General features: G+C 42.7%; 1 protein-coding gene, 1 long non-coding RNA gene and 1 other non-coding gene across 7 annotated transcripts in view; 2 read left to right on the top strand and 1 right to left on the bottom strand.

The window, feature by feature from the left end:
• Positions 1-10,144, top strand: part of GPD1L (glycerol-3-phosphate dehydrogenase 1 like) — a 62,465-nt gene extending 52,321 nt beyond the window's left edge. For 2 of the 3 annotated variants that reach the window (XM_050779407.1, XM_050779406.1), the window contains exons 6-8: positions 48-281; positions 735-841; positions 7,254-10,144. In XM_050779407.1, coding sequence (XP_050635364.1) covers positions 48-281; positions 735-841; positions 7,254-7,350 — 438 coding nt within the window. In that variant the 3' untranslated portion in view covers positions 7,351-10,144. The remainder of the gene's footprint in view (positions 1-47; positions 282-734; positions 842-7,253) is intronic. The other variant, XM_050779408.1, reaches the window with a different exon arrangement.
• LOC126948075 (uncharacterized) overlaps positions 8,114-19,741 on the bottom strand; it is a 70,409-nt gene continuing 58,781 nt past the window's right edge. For 2 of the 3 annotated variants that reach the window (XR_007723329.1, XR_007723330.1), the window contains exon 6: positions 8,114-8,196. This is a non-coding gene — a long non-coding RNA (uncharacterized LOC126948075). The remainder of the gene's footprint in view (positions 8,197-19,741) is intronic. The other variant, XR_007723331.1, reaches the window with a different exon arrangement.
• On the top strand, positions 12,479-12,578 carry LOC126949560 (small nucleolar RNA U13). The gene has a single exon (XR_007723837.1). It is a non-coding gene; the product is annotated as a small nucleolar RNA U13 (small nucleolar RNA).

Below are 19,741 nucleotides of genomic sequence, written 5' to 3'. Positions count from 1 at the left end.
ACAGTGGGTGCTGTAACGGCATCTGGGCTTTGTCATCTCCTTTGCAGAACATTGTAGCTGTGGGAGCTGGGTTCTGTGATGGCCTCCGCTGTGGAGACAACACCAAAGCTGCCGTCATCCGCCTGGGACTCATGGAAATGATTGCTTTTGCCAGGATCTTCTGCAAGGGCCAGGTGTCCACAGCCACCTTCCTAGAGAGCTGCGGGGTGGCCGACCTGATCACCACCTGCTACGGAGGGCGGAACCGCAGGGTGGCCGAGGCCTTCGCCAGAACTGGGAAGGTAGCCCCTCACCTGCCTCCCGCACCCCCTCCTTCCTCACTTGAGACTCCTGGCTCGGGGTGAGCTGCAGCCCAGTGGAGATCTCATGCCAGCATCTGTTTGCTGGGATTGTTCTCTTTGCCTGGCTGCTTTGTCACTTGACTCTCCTGTTCTTTATCTTTGTGGCTTTATCTTTCCTTGGCCTCCAGCAGGGAACTGAAACTCTTCTCTCCACTCTGCTCTTGAAATAAATGATGCTAGGCCAGGCATGGTGGCTCATGCCTATAATCCCACCACCCTGGGAGGCCAAGGTGGGAGGATTGCTTTAGGCCACAAGTTTGAGGCCAGCCTGCACAATATAGCAAGACCCCATCTCTACAAAACAAAACAAAACAAAACTTAAAAATTAAACAAATAAATGATTCTTCAGTCTTTACCATAGTTTTTTTTTTTTTTTAATCCTTTATTTTTAAGACCATTGAAGAGTTGGAGAAGGAGATGCTGAATGGGCAAAAGCTCCAAGGACCTCAGACTTCCGCTGAAGTGTACCGCATCCTCAAACAGAAGGGACTAGTGGACAAGTAAGTCTCTCAGTCGCCCATGAGACCAGATAAATGTCCATCGTTCCTTTTCTCAGGACTTCCAGCCCCACGGAGATGAGCTAGACTATTTGACAAGTGCCCTTAGAACTTATCTGGATTAGTTCAGTCCTTTCTGTGACGTAAACATCTGTGATGAGAAGCATCTACCTACCCCCAAAACATGTGTTTACATGAAACCAGGCTCAACATCAATGAAAGGAGCTCAATTCTATAAGTCACATTATAAAATATGAAGTTTAAGATTCTAGTTTGTCTTGCAGGGTGTTTGGTAAAAGCTACATATTATAAGCTTTAAAATTTGTAAAAATGATTACTTTTTTGTTTTATAAAAAAGTATGGTCAGGTTATTAAAATGTCAAGTCAGAAAAGAAGGAAGGACAGGTTAGCCCAACATTATACCATCAAAAGGGAGCTCTGTTAAGGTTTGGTGCACAGCCTTCTAGTCTCTTTATCGGGTGGGTAGATGGGGCATAGGATGGGATGGGATGGGATGGAATGGGATGGGATGAAGGGATGGATGATGGGTGGGTGGGCGGGTGGGAGGGAATGGGATGAGATGGATGGATGAATGGATGGATGGATGGATGGATGGATGGATGGATGGATGGATGATGGATGGGTGAATGGATGAATAGATGGGTGGGATGGGATGAGATGGATGGATGGGGGGATGGATGATGGATGGGTGCATGGGTAGATGGGTGAGTGGATGGGTGGGATGGGTGAATGGATGGATGATGGGTGGGTGGGATGGGATGAGATGGATGGATGGAGGGATGGATGATGGATGGGTACATGGGTAGATGGGTGAGTGGATGGGTGGGATGGGTGAATGGATGGATGATGGGTAGGTGGGATGGGATGAGATGGATGGATGGAGGGATGGATGATGGATGGGTGCATGGGTGAGTGGATGGGTGGGATAGGTGAATGGATGGGTGATGGGTGGGATGGTATTGGATGAGATAGATGGATGGATGGAGGGATGGATGATGGATGGGTGCATGGGTGGATGGGTGAGTGGATGGGTGGGATGGGTGAATGGATAGATGATGGGTGGGTGGGATGGGATGAGATGGATGGATGGAGGGATGGATGGTGGATGGGTGCATGGGTAGATGGGTGACTGGATGGATGGTGGGTGGGATGGGATGAGATGGATGGATGGAGGGATGGATGATGGATGGGTGCATGGGGTAGATGGGTGAGTGGATGGGTGAATGGATGGATGATGGGTGGGATGGTATTGGATGAGATGGATGGATGGAGGGATGGATGATGGATGGGTGCATGGGTAGATGGGTGAGTGGATGGGGGGATGGGTGAATGGATGGATGATGGGTGGGTGGGATGGGATGAGATGGATGGATGGAGGGATGGATGATGGATGGGTGCGTGGGTAGATGGGTGAGTGGATGTGTGGGAGGGGTGAATGGATGGATGATGGGTAGGTGGGATGGGATGAGATGGATGGATGGAGGGATGGATGATGCATGGGTGCATGGGTAGATGGGTGAGTGGATGGGTGAGATGGGTGAATGGATGGATAGATGGGTGGGTGCATCCATCCTCCATTGCCCTTCCAGGCCAGTTGTGTGTTAAAGGTGGGCTGGAGTCAGTTTATTTGCCACCTGATTGAGAGAGTGAGCCCTGTAGCACCACAAAAGCTTCTCAGCCTCTCCGAGGCCACTCCCCAGCACTACCTGCTCCACAGCACTTTCTCTTGCCGATTTACTGAGCATGATTGTGGGGGACCATAATCATGATGCCAACTATACCACTACATAAATGCTTATGTAGCATATTGTATGTATCCTTAACTCTCCCGAAACACCCTCTGGGGGAGGGAAGTCTGGTTGCCTAGGACTGGAAGGAGCTGGGCAGCTGGATGGACATGCTGATTGTGGCTAATTCAGAGCATGAGCTTCTCTCCAAGCTGGGAGGAGGGTCGTGGATGGCGTTGCTGTCATCTCTGGTTGCAGCTCTTCATCCTAGTTCCATCAGTTCAGGTGTCTGCTGGTCCCAGTCATGCATCTTCACCTCCCCCTGCACCCAGCACCCTTCCTTCTTTTACCCAGAGCAAATTAATCAGCCATGGAGTTCCATACTGAAAGTTAAAAATGAGGGTGGATGGAGCGTTTGTCTTTCCCCTTTAATTTGCACTTTATTTTTCTGAAATGGCTTTTAAAACCAGCCACGCAGAGATGGAAGTTCACAAACAGGCTGCCAAAGGAGGAGAGCTACCTTTAAATTGTGGCTAAAAGGCAAATGCCTCTGACGAGCATGATTTTCCTTACCCACTTAGCAGCAGACAGTGATATGTTTGTGTGTGGTTGGACTACTTGAATGACCACTGAGCATTTATCAAGAAATTTTTTTAAGTCTCAAAAAAAAAAAAAAAAAAACCTGTCTGTTTGGTGAGACTCTCCCAATCAGAATTTTCAAGTGGCATCTGTGTGCTAGCAAGGGCTGCCTTGAGAGGATTCTCTGGATGGACAGGTTGGCTGGGCACTAGTCTGTTAGCTCCAGGGGGACATGGACTAGAACAGCGATTCTGGGGCCAGGAGCTGCCTGTTTCCAAAGCAGGTGTAATCAAGCAGGTAAATCTCTGCTCTGAGCAGGCAGCTCTCCTTGGTCATGTCCCATTTTATTTCTTCTGATTAGAAATTGAACAGGCTGCACCTGTGCTTAATGACATCGCTGCTGGATTGAAGGTGGCAGCACCCTTCTCCTGGGCTGGAGTGTAGAATCCCCTGGGACTCCTCCCCGTTCTTTGTACCACCTGCCTCCTGAAGGCAGAGGCCTATTGTTCTCCCTTTGCACCACCTCTTACTTTGATTCCTTTTTTCTTTTTCATTCTGACCACCACTTCTCCGGTCTTCCTCTGTTTCCTTCTCCCCTCCCTTCTCTTCTCCATTGCTATCGAAAAAATAGCAGGAGGGTAACATTCAAGGCTGCCCTGTGGCTTATTAGCCATGTGGCCTTGGGCAAGTCACGTATTTAGCTGTCCTGTGCCCCAGTGTTCTTATCCACAAAATTAAGATGGAAGATCAGATGATCGCCATGATCCCTGCTAGCTTGAGCATTCACATTCAGAGGCCTCCTGCTCTTATGGAGTGAAGCACATGGTCCTTAGGCAGAGGTGGCCCCCCTCCATCTAGCACCAACGTAACTTCCTGCAGTATATCCTCTTACTCCCTGTGGTACCTTCTTTTCTTGAATAGAACTTTTCTTTGCCTCCTTCTCAGACTCCTTCTCAGGCCCTGTCACATGCTGAGATACTAGGGGTTAGGACCGAAGCACATGAATTGGGAGGAGGGCATAATTCAGCCCATACACAACGTGTTCTCTGAGGTGCATGTGGTAAGCTCCTGGGTCTCACTCTGTCACCCAGGCTGGAGTGCAATGGTGCAATCTCAGCACTGCAATCTCCGCCTCCCGTGTTTAAGTGATTCTCTTGCCTCAGCCTCCCCAGTAGCTGGGATTACAGGTGTGTGCCCCCACACCCAGCTAATTTTTGTATTTTTAGTAGAGACTGTTTTTTTTACCATGTTGCCCAGGCTGGTCTCCTGGCCTCAAGCGATGTGCCCACCTTGGCCTCCCAGAGTGCTGGGATTACAGGCATGAGCTGCCACACCTGGCCTGGCTTTATTTATAATACTGCACATCCCTGTACTTAGTCTGAAGTCTGAAACATCTTAAGCCCTCCGTATTGATTAGTGGGATAGCTGACTGGTTTGGCAATTTTTTTTTTTTTTTTTTTTTTTTGAAACAAATTCTCGCTCTGTCGCCCAGGCTGGAGTGCAGTGGTGTGATCTTGGCTCACTGCAACCTCTGCCTCCTGGGTTCATGCCATTCTCCTGTCTCAGCCTCCTGAGTAGCTGGGACTACAGGCGCCCACCACCACGCCTGGGTAGTTTTTTGTATTTTTATTAGAGACGGGGTTTCACCATGTTAGCCAGGATGGTCTCAATCTCTTGACCTCGTGATCCACCTGCCTCGGCCTCCCAAAGTGTTGGGATTACAGGCATGAACCACCGCGCCCGGGCCTCTGGTTTGTCAATTTTTTTAAATGAAATGTTGTCTTTTTCTTCCTTTCACCTCTAACTTTATTTAGAGAGTCTTCCAAACTGATCTAATTGGCCTTTTAGCATTTTATATAATAGAAAATAATATCTAGATGGGTAGTGTAGCCTAATGGTTGCACATTGGCTTCAGAGTCCAAAACTGTGGTTCAATTTATGCATATACAGAATGGGGACAATATTTTCTACCTCATGGGGTGATTTTAAGGATTAAACAAGTTACTTGTCTGTAGAAATTTCCCTTCCACACACTTCATATCTCATTAACATCCCATCCACAGAATGCACTTTGGAAATGCTAGTTTTAAAAGTTAGAAGTGCTTCCAGCTGCAAGAGCAACACACGGTTACAACAGGGAATATGGAGATGAACATTGCTAAAGTGTTGGCCCAGTGGCTCTAGCTCTGGATTAGAATCTCAGTGATCCCGTTGGCTTTCCCTTGAACCTCAAGATGGCTGCAGCAGCTCCAGACATCACATTCACTTTTACACTCAGGAAGGGAACAAGAGTAGTCTAGGGTAATAGATTTTTCCTCTAGTGCCTCTCGCGGAGAGTAATCTTCCCCCAGAAACCTTCAGCAGATACATTATGTCTTGCTGCCTAGGACTGTGTTGCTTGGCTAATTCTAGGTGAAAGGCTAGGAAGGTGAGTAGTCTCTTCCAACCTTGGGAAAGGGAAAAGCAGGTTGGAAATGGCTTTGATGGTCAGTCGTCTGCTACCACACTGCTTTGGGGACATATGCATTGTTCTTGTTTCAGGAACAGGGAAACATAGCATGGAAGGACAAAGAAAGGGGCTGAAGTTTCTAGGCTTTAAATCCCATCCACAGGAATTTATTCGACGAATTCTCACTGAGCACCTGCCCCTTGCCGTGCATGGTGCCAGGCACTGAGAATACAGTAGTGAAAAAAACAGACTTGGTCCCCGTCCTCATGGAGCTTTCTCAGTCCAGGACACACTGTCCATCTTGTGGCTGCTATTATAAGCTGTCGTTACTGCACACCCACTATTTGCCAGTTGTGTACTGTACACTTCACACATAAGTGATTTAATACTTGCAGCAAGGCTGTGTATCCAGTCCCATTTTACAGATGGGCAAACAGGGTTAGAAGGATTATGAAACTTGCCGAGAGTTAGCAGGCTGTAGAGTCAGATTTGATTAGGTCTACCTGACTCCAAAAAAATAACAAACGTTCCATATGTTAAAAAAACTACAATGAAAAAACAGCCCTACAACGATAGACTCTCATAAAGACATGTGATCATTAGTACTATTTGTTCTTAAATTATCATTATAAGATTCTGTCCAGCTAATTTTCAGGATTGCCTTTCAAGACTCCATTGATTTTGCCAAGCTCACTTTGAGCTATGTGTGTGTGTATTTAAAAGCCTGGGCCGGTGCGGTGGCTCACTCCTGTAATCCCAGCACTTTGGGAGGCCGAGGCGGGTAGATCATGAGGTCAGGAGTTCGAGACCAGCCTGAAAAACATGGTAAAACCCCGTCTCTACTAAAAAAATACAAAAATTAGCCAGGCATGGTGACACACACCTGTAATCCCAACTACTCTTAGGAGGCTGAGGCAGGAGAATCGCTTGAACCCAGGAGGTGGAGGTTGCAGTGAGACAAGATCACGCCACTATACTCCAGCCCGGGTGACAGAGTGAGACTTTGTCACAAAAAAAAAAAAAAAGAAAAAAAAGAAACAAAGCCTGATGAAATTATTTCTTTAATGACTTTTCACTTATATCTGTATTCACATCTTGGAAGAAGAGGTAAGCTAAATCAAGCTTCTGACATAAGATGAGTGCTTTGCTCCTCGTAGGTCCTCACTCAGATTCTCGCGGGAACGTTCCAGCCTACATTATTTGTGGTGATGTGTAGATTGCCTCATCGTTATCTTGGGATGATTCTTTTTGGAGAAGGGAGAGCAATTTAAAAATTTATTTGTACAGCTTTTAAAATAATGACAGAATATAGACTCATCCAAGATTTGACCAAGAGTCAGAGCCACAACTCTTCATGTAAATGACAACAGTTTGCCCTGGTAGGATCACCGTGTGACTTGTTTGTGGAGAGTGTGCTCCAAGCTTAATTAGGCAGAGGATGGTCTAGGTCGCACCAGGATCTGACAGCCACATTCCGGAGGCTGTCTGCAGAACAAATGATAAAGGAATGTAGAAAGTGCTTACCGTGTTTTCCATAGTCACATACTGACCTGCAATCTGTTAGGACAGAAAACCTAACTTATTCTCTGAGGTAAATCTAGTGGCCTAACCTTGTCTTTTCACATTTCTTCCCAACTAGGTTTCCATTGTTCACTGCTGTGTATCAGATCTGCTACGAAAGCAGACCGGTTCAAGAGATGTTGGCTTGTCTTCAGAGCCATCCAGAGCATACATAAAGTGAACCACGCAGCGTGTTGGGGGAAGTTCTGCCTTTCTGATCAATCTTTTGGGTTCACGTGGAAACCAGGACTTGGCAACATGATGTTTGTTTGACTGTAATCTCATCATGGATATGTATGGATTTTTACAGGATCGTTTTTGAATTGTGAGAGGCAGTTCATTGGCAAAGATGTACTGGGTAGTAACTAAACACACATGCAGACGTGTGAATGGTGGTTTATTCCTCATTCTGTGGATGTTTCTATGAGCCAAAATTAAATGTCTTTTTTCAAAATTGCTTATGAAATTTCCACACAATGGTAGCTTATAAGATTGGCACGATCTCAACTAAATTTTTTAGGTGTAATTCATACGTATTGGAGGATTTTTTTTTCTCATTCTTCTAATGTTAAATTTTAACCAGCATTAACATGGTAGAGTGGAGGAGTGAGTGTGTTCAAAGATCAACATATTTAACTTTAAACACTATCTTAAAGCCAGCATAATTAACTATTTTGATTGTGGGCTGACCTTTGTTTTTTGAACAATCAGGTATTTTTAATTAGATAATCCACTCATATTTTCCCCTCACTGCAGTTGTCTGCATTTTTAGCCTCTTTTCTCTTCATTAGTTGTCAGAATGTGCCTTCATCAAGGCTCAGCAGTAACAGAAGACAGAAAACTCACCTGGGATTTTCCTGCTGTGGCTGGCACATCCTTCTGATTAACAGACACCTGTATGATGCTTTTGGCTAGTTAGTGCATTTTTTGCAAACATTTTTCTTAAGCATCACAGATCCACTGGGGGGTGTGGGGGGCTACTGTTCCTCCTCTTGTTAGATGCAGTCACTCCTCCTGGTCACCTAGTGAGCAGGGACAGAGCCAGGAGTCAAGTGCAACGCCAAGGTGCATGACCCTCTGAGAAGTCACTGGGCTGATTTGACCGCCGACTAATTGGTTGTGGCAAATGCCAAGTGCAGCCTTTCCTGAGGCCATAGGAGGGCTTCCTGCCGCTGAGATCTGTGCAGGCCATCCTCTCAACGGTGCCACTCCAAGGGCAGTCCTCAGTGCAGCAGCATCAGCTTCACTTGGGGGGAGGGGATGGTCTCAGAAATGCAGGTTCCCAGGTCCCACTCTGGACCTCCGAAGGGGTGTGGCATCTGTGCTTCTGATGCTCACTACAGTTTTGGAACCACTACTTTAGAAAACCTGCTTTAACGTGGCATTCCTCTAATCGTGTTCCCTAGGAAATGAGTGTCCCAAGATCCAGTGATTATTCCAGGTGTTCCCTGGAAAGGTCGAGTGAGTTTGCGAAACACTACATGTGTACGCGTCTTGAAGGTGTAGAATGTATGTTTATGCATCAGTGGAACCCATTTTTCTAGCCTAGCAAGTCCCAAACACATTACACTGAAGAGAGATTTTGGTGAGGAAACTTGCCAGAGTTTTCAGGGAACACTGTTCTTAGGCTTAGGTGACCTTAGGATAACTCAAGTAGACCCTTCACTCCCTGTGAGAAATTAGGATGAATAACTACCTGTGGTATTGTTGGTTCTGAACTTCTCCAGTTTAGGCCTGCTGTGAATCTTTGATGAAGCTTTAAGGTGACACTGTTGTACAAGACGTCAGCTTTGCTGAAACGCACATATTACCTGGAATAAGTGCTTTAACTGTAGAATTAGGATGGGATTTACTGTACTGTTTTGAATGAGATTGGCTTCAGAATAGCATTGCAGTTACCTTACATAGCACTTGATACGTGTTAAAGGAACATATGAATGTAATTTATATATTCCTGGAATTTCAGTTACTTTGTGAGATTTGGGGCTGTCCCTCAACCCCAGTTTAGGATTTCTTTTTTTCTATACCTTGAAATGACTATAAAATAGATTTTCATGGGAATTTTAAAGACTCTATCCAAAACATTTTTGGAGCGTTTTAAAGCCCCATACACAGACGTATACGAAAGCACACAAAACACTCCAGCTTTCAGCAGTTTTGGCGCCACCGTTAACCCACTTTGCTTGTCTCATGAAAAATCTCTGTTAAAGTATGTACATGGGTAACAAAAAGTTACTTTTAAAGATCCATAAAGGGCTGTAGGCTAATTGTGGTGTCTAGTAAGTAGCATAATGAGATGTGAGGAGTTGGGACTTTGCGTGTTTTGCGTATTTTCGTCTGCATTCAGCTTCTTACTCTGGGTTTGTACTCGAGTGTTATTTCTTTACAAATGCCCTTGTAATTACCACTCTGAAGTCTGCTGACTGTGTCTCTTGAACATACTTAGGATATTCTGCACATTATGGAAAAAGGTAAATTTTATAAGTTTCTGCTCTACTAACTGTAGATATTTATGACTCTGCGAGTTATCTATTTTTATAACCACCTGTGGTCCATTGTTCATTTTAATTCACATTTCTTACAAAGTGTGGTAACAGGGAGGGAGACACCTAGACTAGAAGCTCAATTTGTACAACTTCAGCCAATCTGTGAATGTAAAAACTACACTGTTGCCTTGCTAGGATCCACCCTCCTATAATGTGGAACAACCATCCGAATGAAATCCACCCTAGGAGATGGAGTCAAACTAAACTTGTGGTTTTTCATTTAACTTTTGACTATAACATGGCCCCATGGCATCCACACCAAGAGGGGTGTTGCGATGAGGTGCCGGTGTGCAAAGGGAACTTTAGCTTTTCCACTGGTTCTTATCTGCTAGCCTTTTACATACATGTGTACTATATTTGTTTACAGACTGTAGGTGGATATATAATTTAAAAGCTTGATTTAATAAACATTTAACCCCCTAAACTTGTGCTGTGGATCCTGTTTTTCTTTTTATCAATTTAGGTAATCATTTTATTTGTCAGCTCTTTCTTTTTTTCCTGAACTGTGTTTCATTACCAATATCAAAAACAGTTTTCAACAGAAGGGCTTCATCTCTAATCCCAGGCCTTAAATGCATCTGTTTTTATTGTTTTACTGATATTTTTATATAATTGCAGTTTAGGATGGAGACCTTCTGGTGAATTTGAAATCCCCTTCTCCCCACTCCATATATACCTTTAAAATCTGGGAAAATCCAGTGCTGATCTCATAAAAATATAAGAGAAATTCCTAGAATCCTAAAACAAATAGGGGACCGATTGGCAGAGTCGAAAGGATTGGGTTGTGAAGCTTATGCTACACCAGAGCCCACCAAAGGCTATGTTGTCAGGGGAAAAATGAGCTAAGGAAAGCCAGGTATAGGCACAAACAAGGAGGCTGGGCCCCATGGGGAGAAAAATGTTTTGTTTTGTTTGCCACAGAGTCTCGCTGTGTCACCCAGGCTGGAGTGCTGTGGGGGCACACGCCTGTGGTCTCAGCTACTCAGGAGGCTGAGGTGGGAGGATCACCTGAGCCCAGGAAGGTTGAGGATGCAGTGAGCAGAGATCATGCCACTGCACTCCAGCCTGGGAGACAGAGTGACACACTGTCTTGAAAAGATAAATAATTGAAAAATAATTCATTATGAGTGAAAACCAACAGATTTTTAAAAACAAAGAACCTTAGGATTTCAGATAATTTGAGTAATACCATAGATGCTTTTTAAAAATCATCTGAAATCCTTTATGGAGGTGGGGTCTTACTATGTCACCCAGGCTGGACTGCAGTAGTGTGATCATAGCTCACTGCAGCCTCCAACTCCTGGGCCCAAGCAATCTTCCTGCCTCAGCCTCCCAAGTAGCTAAGACTCCAGGAGCATGGTACCACACCCAGCTTTTTTTTTTTTTTAAAGTAAAGATAGGGTCTTGCTATGTTGCCCAGGCTGGTCTCAAACTCCTGGCCTCAAGCAATCCTCCCATCTTGGCCTCCCAAAGTCCTGGGACTACAAGCATGAACCTGGCCAGATGCTTTGAAAGATATTTTTTAAAATAAAGGCATAAAAGAAGGATTAAAACATAAATTATTTGAGAGGAAAAAAGAATCCCAGCCAGGCAGATTTGAAAAAGAACCTATTCAAACATTTAGGAATGAATATAATCATTTTAATTTTAAAAATAGGCAGATGGAAAGATTAAAGACTAGATTTGACAGAGCTACAGATGGAATTGGCAAACTGGAAATGAGATCTGAGGACATTAAAGTATTAGCAAAGAAAATATTTGAGGATTTAAAAGGTAAGTGGAAGATAGAATAGGACTTGAACATGCATCTGATAGGAGTTACAGAAGAGAGAAAAGGGAGGCAATTTTTGAAGAAAAGGCTGAAATTTGTCCTGATTTAATTATGTGCATTCAATTTTATGTTATTCTCCATAATGTATCTCTATTAAAATTTAATCATGTGGTCTTTATAACTTTTTATGACTACATATAAACTAAGTTGATGGTGAATGTTTTTGAGGAAATACGCTTTATGAAGAATCTGTATGGATAATCTAATTTACTGAAGCTATGATTGATTCAAGTTACTGAAGCAAGTGATGTTACCTTTGGTAGGGATGGGTGACAGCAGGCATGGTACTGTGGGAAGATTTGTTCTAGCTCCTGCTTAACCATTTAATATCCATGTTGTTTAGCCAAGTCAGCTAACTTCTCTTTGAAGTTCATTTTTCTCACTGGTAAGTGGGAATAACATCTGTGCAGCCTGCCTCATAGAATTGCTGTAAAGGTCCATAAAGAGCAGGAAATCAACATATTAAAGGAGAAATATCTGTTTGTGGCAGAAACAATGCCATATGTTCACTAAATTATTTTTTCTTTTCTTTTTTTTTTTTTTTTTTTTTTGTAGATACACAGTTAAATTACATTTCCCAACCTCCCCAGCAGTTAGGTGGCACCACATGATTGAGTTGTAGCCAATGACATAGGGAGACAAAAATGCCACTTTCAGGTGTTCTGTTCTGTCTGATTCTTCGTTATTTCTTCTGTGTGTGCTGGTTGGATATCAATTTCCAGTATGTTCTGGAAGCCATACATTGAAGATGATGGGCCCCTTTTCAGCCAGGATTCTACAAGACAATGTGGAGAAAGTACCCCCCCAATCACATTGGTCTGTGATTGATAGGTATAAAAATTATTGTATTATGCCACTGAGACATAGGGGTTACTTGTTATAGCAGCTAGCATAACTTTATTCATTGCTAAAAAGATGTTTGAGGAGATCCTTTCGTGGTTGATAAGTGTGATGATTGAGTTTTCATGCTCATGTGTGAGATGTGCCCCCACTCAAACCTGTCACAACATCTACTTATTATCAGACATGAAAAAAAAAAGATGTTTCAGGAATTTAAAAATGCAACTTGCAGAAACATCAAGAGATTAGGGAAATTTTCATCCCTTGGTCACTACAGCATCACAGTGTCTGTTTTGCCATCACTTTTTTGGACACGGGGCTATATATGAATGTGGGCGTGCCTATGGGTGTGTCTGTCTGACTCTTCCCTACCCAGGATAACTCTGGCTAAATCCAAATTTGTATATCTAATCGTCTCTCTCTCTCTCTTTTTATTTTTTTTTTTTTTTTTTTTTTTGAGACAGAGTCTCACTTTGTCACCCAGGCTGGAGTGCAATGGCACAGTCTAGGCTCACTGCAACCTCTGCCTCCAGGGTTCAAGCAATTCTGCCTCAGCCTCCAAAGTAGCTGGGATTACAGGGGCGTGCCACCACATCTGGCTAATGTTTGTATTTTTAGTAGAGACAGGGTTTCACCATGTTGGCCAGGCTGGTCTCAAACCCCTGACTTCGTGATCCACCCGCCTCAGCCTCCCAAAGTGCTGGGATTACAGGCGTGAGCCACCTTGCTCGGCCTCATCCTTCTTTTTCTAGGACAAATGCCAGCAAGTTCCAGGACTTATAACATGTGCTTAACATCAGAGAAGTCTTCACCAGGTGCTGATGTCCTTAAGGTGTCTTCCTTGTTTCAAAAGCTTTAAGTTAGAAACGTCACGAGATCTTAGACAAGGCCATATGCTACTTGTAACTTCTAAAACCATGTCTGTCTGAAACCCGAAGGAGTGGTTCTTCAGCTCCCCCTCAAAGACTGAGGAATTAAACTTACCTGAATTGTACACATTGTGAGTGAAATAGAGTCATTGGAAAGTACTTTACCATTCAACTCAATGCACCGTGTTATTTGTCAAATTGGTGTTATTTGACTCATTACAAATGAAAATGCTTTTATGCTATGATAGAAGTGTTATTTGCATTTTTTGTAACTAGTCTTATTTTTAAATAATTTTTCAATAGGTAACACAGTCATTTGGTTAAAAAATAAAGCCTGCTTCCCAAGTAGTTATTAGTTTGTAACAATCTCTTCTAGAATTTCATTTCACACACATAAGCAAAATATATATATTCTTATTCCCTTCCCCATTTCTCTACACAAAATTGAGCCTACTAGATGCATTGTTCCTTATCTTGCTTTTTTTAACTTAACATGACATCTTGACAATCTTTTATGTCAGTTATTTTTAACAACTGCATGTTTAACTTTTTTACTTTGAAATAATTACGAATTCATAATAAATTGCAAAGGTACCCTTCACCCTGTTTTCCCCTAATATATCAACACCTAGTTTTTAAAATTGTAAGTTAAAATAACAGTAGCAAAACACTTTCAGCACTGCTCGCTTTCTCTTTCCTTCCTTCCTTCCTTCCTTCTCTTCTCTTCTCTTTTCCCTCCCTCCCTCCCTCCCTCCCTCCCTTCCTTCCTTCCTTCCTTCCTTCCTTCCTTCTCTTCTCTTCTCTTTTCCCTCCCTCACTTCCTCCCTCCCTCCCTCCCTCCCTCCCTCCCTCCCTTCCTTCCTTCCTTCCTTCCTTCCTTCCTTCCTTCCTTCCTTCCTTCCTTCCTTCCTTCTCTTTTCTCTTTTCTTTCTTGTCAGGGTTTTCCCTCTGTTGCCCAGGCTGGAGTGCAGTGGCTCTATCGTAGCCCACTGCAGCCTCCAACTCCTGGGCTGAAGCATTCCTCCTGCCTCAGCCTCTTCCAGTAGCTGGGATTTCAGGCATGAGCCACCACACCCAGCTCATTTTTGAATATTTTGTAAAACCAGGGTCTCACCATGTTACCAAGGCTGATCTTGAACACCTGACCTCAAGTGATTCTCCTACCTTGGCCCCCCAAAGTGCTGGGATTATAGGTAAAAGCCACCATGCCTGGCCCACTTTTAGCACTGTTCTAAGTGCTCCGCGTATACGAACGTACTAATAAAAATGTATCACCCCCATACACAGATGGGGAAACTAAGGCACAAAGAGGATAAAGAATGTGTCCAAATAACAGAGATAGTAATTAATGAGGCCAGGTTTTGGACCTGGGGAGTTTAGCTTAAAAGTCGGTGTGTTCTTAACTCTTAGATAATACTACATTAGCTCCTTTGAGTAATGGGTGTTCATAGTTAAGCAAAAGCAAAGAATGATGTGAAGGGTTGAAAGTGTAATCAGTCTGAATTCTCTGGCAAACTTTCATCAGTGTACTGTGTTCATGCATGCGACATATTTTAAGACAATACTGTTTTAAAACTTTTTAAATAGTTTTAATATTGAACTTTCTGTATCAATATAATCTCCTACACCATTCTGCATATCTGCGTCATTTTCTGACTCTTCCTTAGTTTATTAAAGATAACTATTTGTTTTCTGTCTTCCTTTTGTTGTAATAATTGGTGCAGAAAACATTCTTGCACATGGATTTCTGCTCATTTATGTAAGTGAATCTACAGCATTAAAGCCCGGAAGTGAATTGCTGGCCCAAAGGTATGTGTGTTCTACATTTTAATAGAAACCGCCAAATCCCCCTTCACAAAGATGGCTGCAATTTATGCTTCTGACCTCGCTTTCTGTTCCTAATTACCTCTACAGCCTCTATTAGGAACTAATTACCTCTACAGCCTCTATTAGGGAATTCTTTATAATAACCGGAGACCTAAATTGAACCAATACATCCCAGAAATGTGAGCCTGTGTACTTATCAATCATTTATGTCTCTCGTATCAGTTTCACTGTGAAAAATAAAATTTTTTGTTATCCAGAACTACCATTGTGTGAAAGCAGCCATCTTACTATAGTTGTAACAGTTGGTACTGAAAGTTCTTTTTTTTTTTTTTTTTTTTTTTTTTTTTGAGACAGGGTCTTGTTCTGTCACTCAGGCTGGAGTGCAATGGCATGATCTCGGCTCACTGCAACCTCCACTTCCCAGGTTCAAGCAATTCTCCTGCCTCAGCCTCCCAAGTAGCTGGGATTGCAGGCACCCACCATCACACCTGTCTAGTTTTTTGTATTTTTAGTAGAGACAGGGTTTCACCATGTTGGTCAGGCTGGTCTCAAACTCCTGACCTCAGGTGATCCACCCACCTCGGCCTCCCAAAGTGCTGGGATTACAGGCGTGAGCCACCGCACCTGGCCTTGAAAGTTTTTATAGTCACAGAAAGGTTCATTTAAATGATGTTTATAACGAATGTTAAAACAAGAAACATTTTTTTTAACCACAAATTCACTATTTATGCAAAACCTCTTCAAGCTATTGTCAAAACAAGCTGAAATGGGGGTGAGATGCTTTTCTGGGGGAGTTCCAGGTTCTAATTAACTATGACCCTTGCCCACTAGAGGTCGTTTTTCGTGAGTAACTTTTCCCTAGGCAGTTGGCATCCTGTGAAAGACAACATCCTTATTCCTATGGCATTTCGGTCACGTTTTTAGAAGGACACATATTTCTTATGAACTAAGCTAAATTTGTACTAGGAAGCTGCCCAGTGTCTAAGTTTCACTTTGACTTTTAAACTCAAAACGGACCACAAATTTTTGTTGTTCCAATAAAACTTTATTTACAAATATAGACAGTGGGCCAGATTTGGCTTGAAGTCTGTCAATCCCTAGGTTAGCAGACAAATTTTTTAAACAAGAAAAATAGAGTTGATGTAGCCTTTCTCTGCAAGGGGACACAGCCTGGGAAATAGAGATCTGGAGCAAAATGTGAGTCCCCAGAATACAAAGGATACAAATGAAGAGATGCATAGGGCCAGGTATGGGGCCAGGGGCATGGAGCTTCCACGCCCTCGCTGGGCATGCCAGTCTCCAGGGACCTCCATGTGTTCAGCTATCCGGAAGCTCCCAGACCACAAATTTTGACATACAGCAGCTTTACTTTCACTGCTGGCCCGTGTCCACCTAGATGTCTGGGGGACTTTTGTTACTTCTTGATCTCTTTCCCTTCCTTGATGTTGGAGATCCACTTATGAACGTCTTTATTAAATTTCTGTTTTCTTCTCTCTGTCTCTCATTCTGACACTGACATTCTGACAAAAGCAAAAAACACTTGCTTCCTGCTTTTTGATTTTAGAAAAGATTCCAGGAACATACCTGGGAAATACTTTTAAAGGAGGCAGTTTCAGCAAGGAGAGTGGTAGGAAAGATAAAACCTGTTTGCATCCTAATCTTTCTGGTTTGCTTGTCCGTTATCTTTGGAGATAGCATAATTTTCACTAGGATGCTGTGTAATCATGAAGCTAATGAAATTTAAGCTTCAAGACCCTCACTTGTGTAAATCCTTTCTAAGGCCCTGTACCAAACTTTGTTTTCATCGATTTTTATTTTTCTTAAAGTCATGACCCTCTAAAACTAGTCCATCTCTCGTTTCAGGACTTTGGAGTCAAGTGGGTGTTTAAATTTTAGACCTGTGTGAACTTGGGGAAGTAAGTTCCCCCTAGGCCTTAATTTTCTCGTCTGTAAATAGTATCTTTTATCTTGGGTTTCTTGAGAAGTCAGAAAACATGTCATTTGCTTTTCCCAATTCCCTGAACATATTAGGGGACTTCATGATGGAAAGAACCCAGAGAGAAAAGGACAAATCCATATTTGGATTGAATTTCTTGGGGCCTTTGTAGGGAGATGTCCAGGAAGCAAGAGGACACTCTGGACAACAGATCAAAAGGGGATGAGGAGCAGACATGTTGGGTGAGGCCAGTACCCAGGCAGTTACTGAAGCCAGAGTTGGGTGAAGGAAGTATCTGTGTGGCAGGAAGGAAGAAGTGGGAGTCTAAGCCCAGCACAGCGTCCAGGGTGAGGCCTGAACTTCAGGAGTTCACATTTCATTTTTTGCGGGTAATTTATAAATCTTGCACCCCATTCCTCAGGACTTATTCATTCAGGACCCTGTTCTCATTGATCCTGCTGTCCTAAGTGTGACAACCATTGGGAGTCCGTTTAAAATTAATGATTGCAATACCCAGAGTAGTCACTTGAGGGCAGCACTGCGCAAGGGTTATTCAACCAACATCGTTCATTTAACAGATACTTATTGAGGACATGTTGTGTGCTAAGCAAAGTTGTAACTAGGGTCAAGGAAAGCTTTCCTGAGGAAGTGACCCTCGACCCATGTAGCAGGATGGGGTGGAATTAAATAGGGAAGGAAGAGGTGTTCCAGGTAAAGGTAGCAGCATGTGCTAAGGCTCTGTGATGGCAGAAAGTCTGGAAGTGGGGGAAGAAGGGACAGTGCGATGGTAGTTGGAAAAGTGAGTGGGATGTGGAGGTAGATCGGGGTTAGAGCTCAGTTTCTACAGCCTATTCACATTTTCTGAGCGGTTACTACATGCCAGGCCCTTTCCTATAACTTATTTCAAGGAAAGTGGTAGTAGTCCCATTTTGCAAAGGCACAGAGGTGTGGCTACCACCAGTCTTTCTTCAAGGCACCTTTCCTTCCCAGAGCATCCTTGTCTCCACTGGACACTAAGTCCTACCTTTCCTTCAATACATGGGTCAATTGTGTCTTCAAGTTGAATATCTTACCGATCTTTTTGTGCATACATCCTGTCCTGGTGACTGGGCAGTTCTCCCTAAGCCAGAGGTTCTACTGATACTGTGTGTCCTCAGTATCTAGCCAGAGGTTCTACTGATACTGTGTGTCCTCAGCATCTAGCCCAGAGATGACCACTAGGGGGTGCTTTGTTCCAGTCGGTTCCTGTCTGGAAGTAGGCCCATGACACGGCGATGTGGCTGATTAAATGACATGGTGATGTAGTAGATCTTGGCTCCACTTCACCGCTCCCTGAATCCATGCATTTGGTCACGAGACTTTGCAGACTTTACATACAGAGTATACGTCCCAGGTCCTCAAATCCGAGTTTGGTCTTGTGACTTGCTTTGCCAATGCGGTGTGGCAGGAGTGATGGTGTGCCAGATGCAAGCAATATATATATTTATCAACTGGAATTTCTCCTATACTTTTGCTCTATTTAGTCTCATTTTTAAGGAGATAAAATATGAATTATATTTTAAATATTTTTATTGCCTACAATAGCTCAAATTCATTTATTTTTATCTGCTGTCTTACTTTCCATTATATGAATAAATCCCATTCTAGTTATTCATTTCCCTATTGATGGGATTTAGGTTGTTTGAAGGTTTTGTTTTTGGTTTTGGTTTTTTTTACTGATAAACAAAATGGAAAATATTTCTGTGCTTGCCTCCTGTGTACCTAAGTGAGACTTTCTCATGGGTATATACTAGGAAGCCATGGGATACTCACATCTTCAAATTTACTAAAATATTACTAAATTGCTTTTCAAAGACCTTGAACCAATCTCTTCTCCCACCATTAGTAAAGAAGAATTCTCATTTCTCCACATTTGGCATCACCTGGTGTAGGTTTTTGCCAATCTGATAGGTCTGAAATGGTATCTGGTTGATATTTTAATGTTCATTTCCCTGATTTCCAAAGATGTTGAGCTTCTTTCTTTGTGTTCATTGGCCTTCCAATGAATTCCTGTGAGTTGACTATGCATATCCTCTATTTTCCTTTTCTTCTTCCTTTTTTTTTTTTGTTTTGCTCCTGAAAGTCTGTCTTTACATGATCTTAATATTTTATATTCTATATCATGTATATCTGTATATTATAAAGATAATATATTAAAGACTACAATATAGTATATGCAATACATTTAAAATACATATTATTTGTATATTTGGTTGCTTATATGCACTGCAAAGATCTTCCAGTATTTTGTAACAATTTTATTGAGATGTAGTTCATATATCATGCAATTCAACCATTGAAAGTGTACAATGGGTTTTTGTTACAATTTTAAAACATTTTCACAAGCTTAAAAAAAAAACCCTCACCTTTTGGCTATCACTTCCCTATTCCCCCATCCCCAACCCTAAGCAACCACCAACCTACCTTCTGTCTCTATACATTTTCTATTCTGGACATATAAATGGAATCATATAATATGTGGTCTATTGTGACTGACTTCTTTCATTTCACCTCATTTTTCAAGGTTTATCCATGTTGCAGTATGTATCAGAACTCCATTCCTTTTTATGACCAAATAACATTTCATCGTAGGGATATGCTACGTTTTATTTCCCCACTCATCAGTTGAAGTAATGTTTACTGAAAAATGTAACGAAATTCAAAACTCTTTTTAATAGC

This window comes from Macaca thibetana, chromosome 2, assembly GCF_024542745.1.
Source record: "Macaca thibetana thibetana isolate TM-01 chromosome 2, ASM2454274v1, whole genome shotgun sequence".
Taxonomy (NCBI): domain Eukaryota; kingdom Metazoa; phylum Chordata; class Mammalia; order Primates; family Cercopithecidae; genus Macaca; species Macaca thibetana.
The sequence above is the reverse complement of the archived record's forward strand: the minus strand, read 5'-3'. Positions and strand labels throughout refer to the sequence as shown.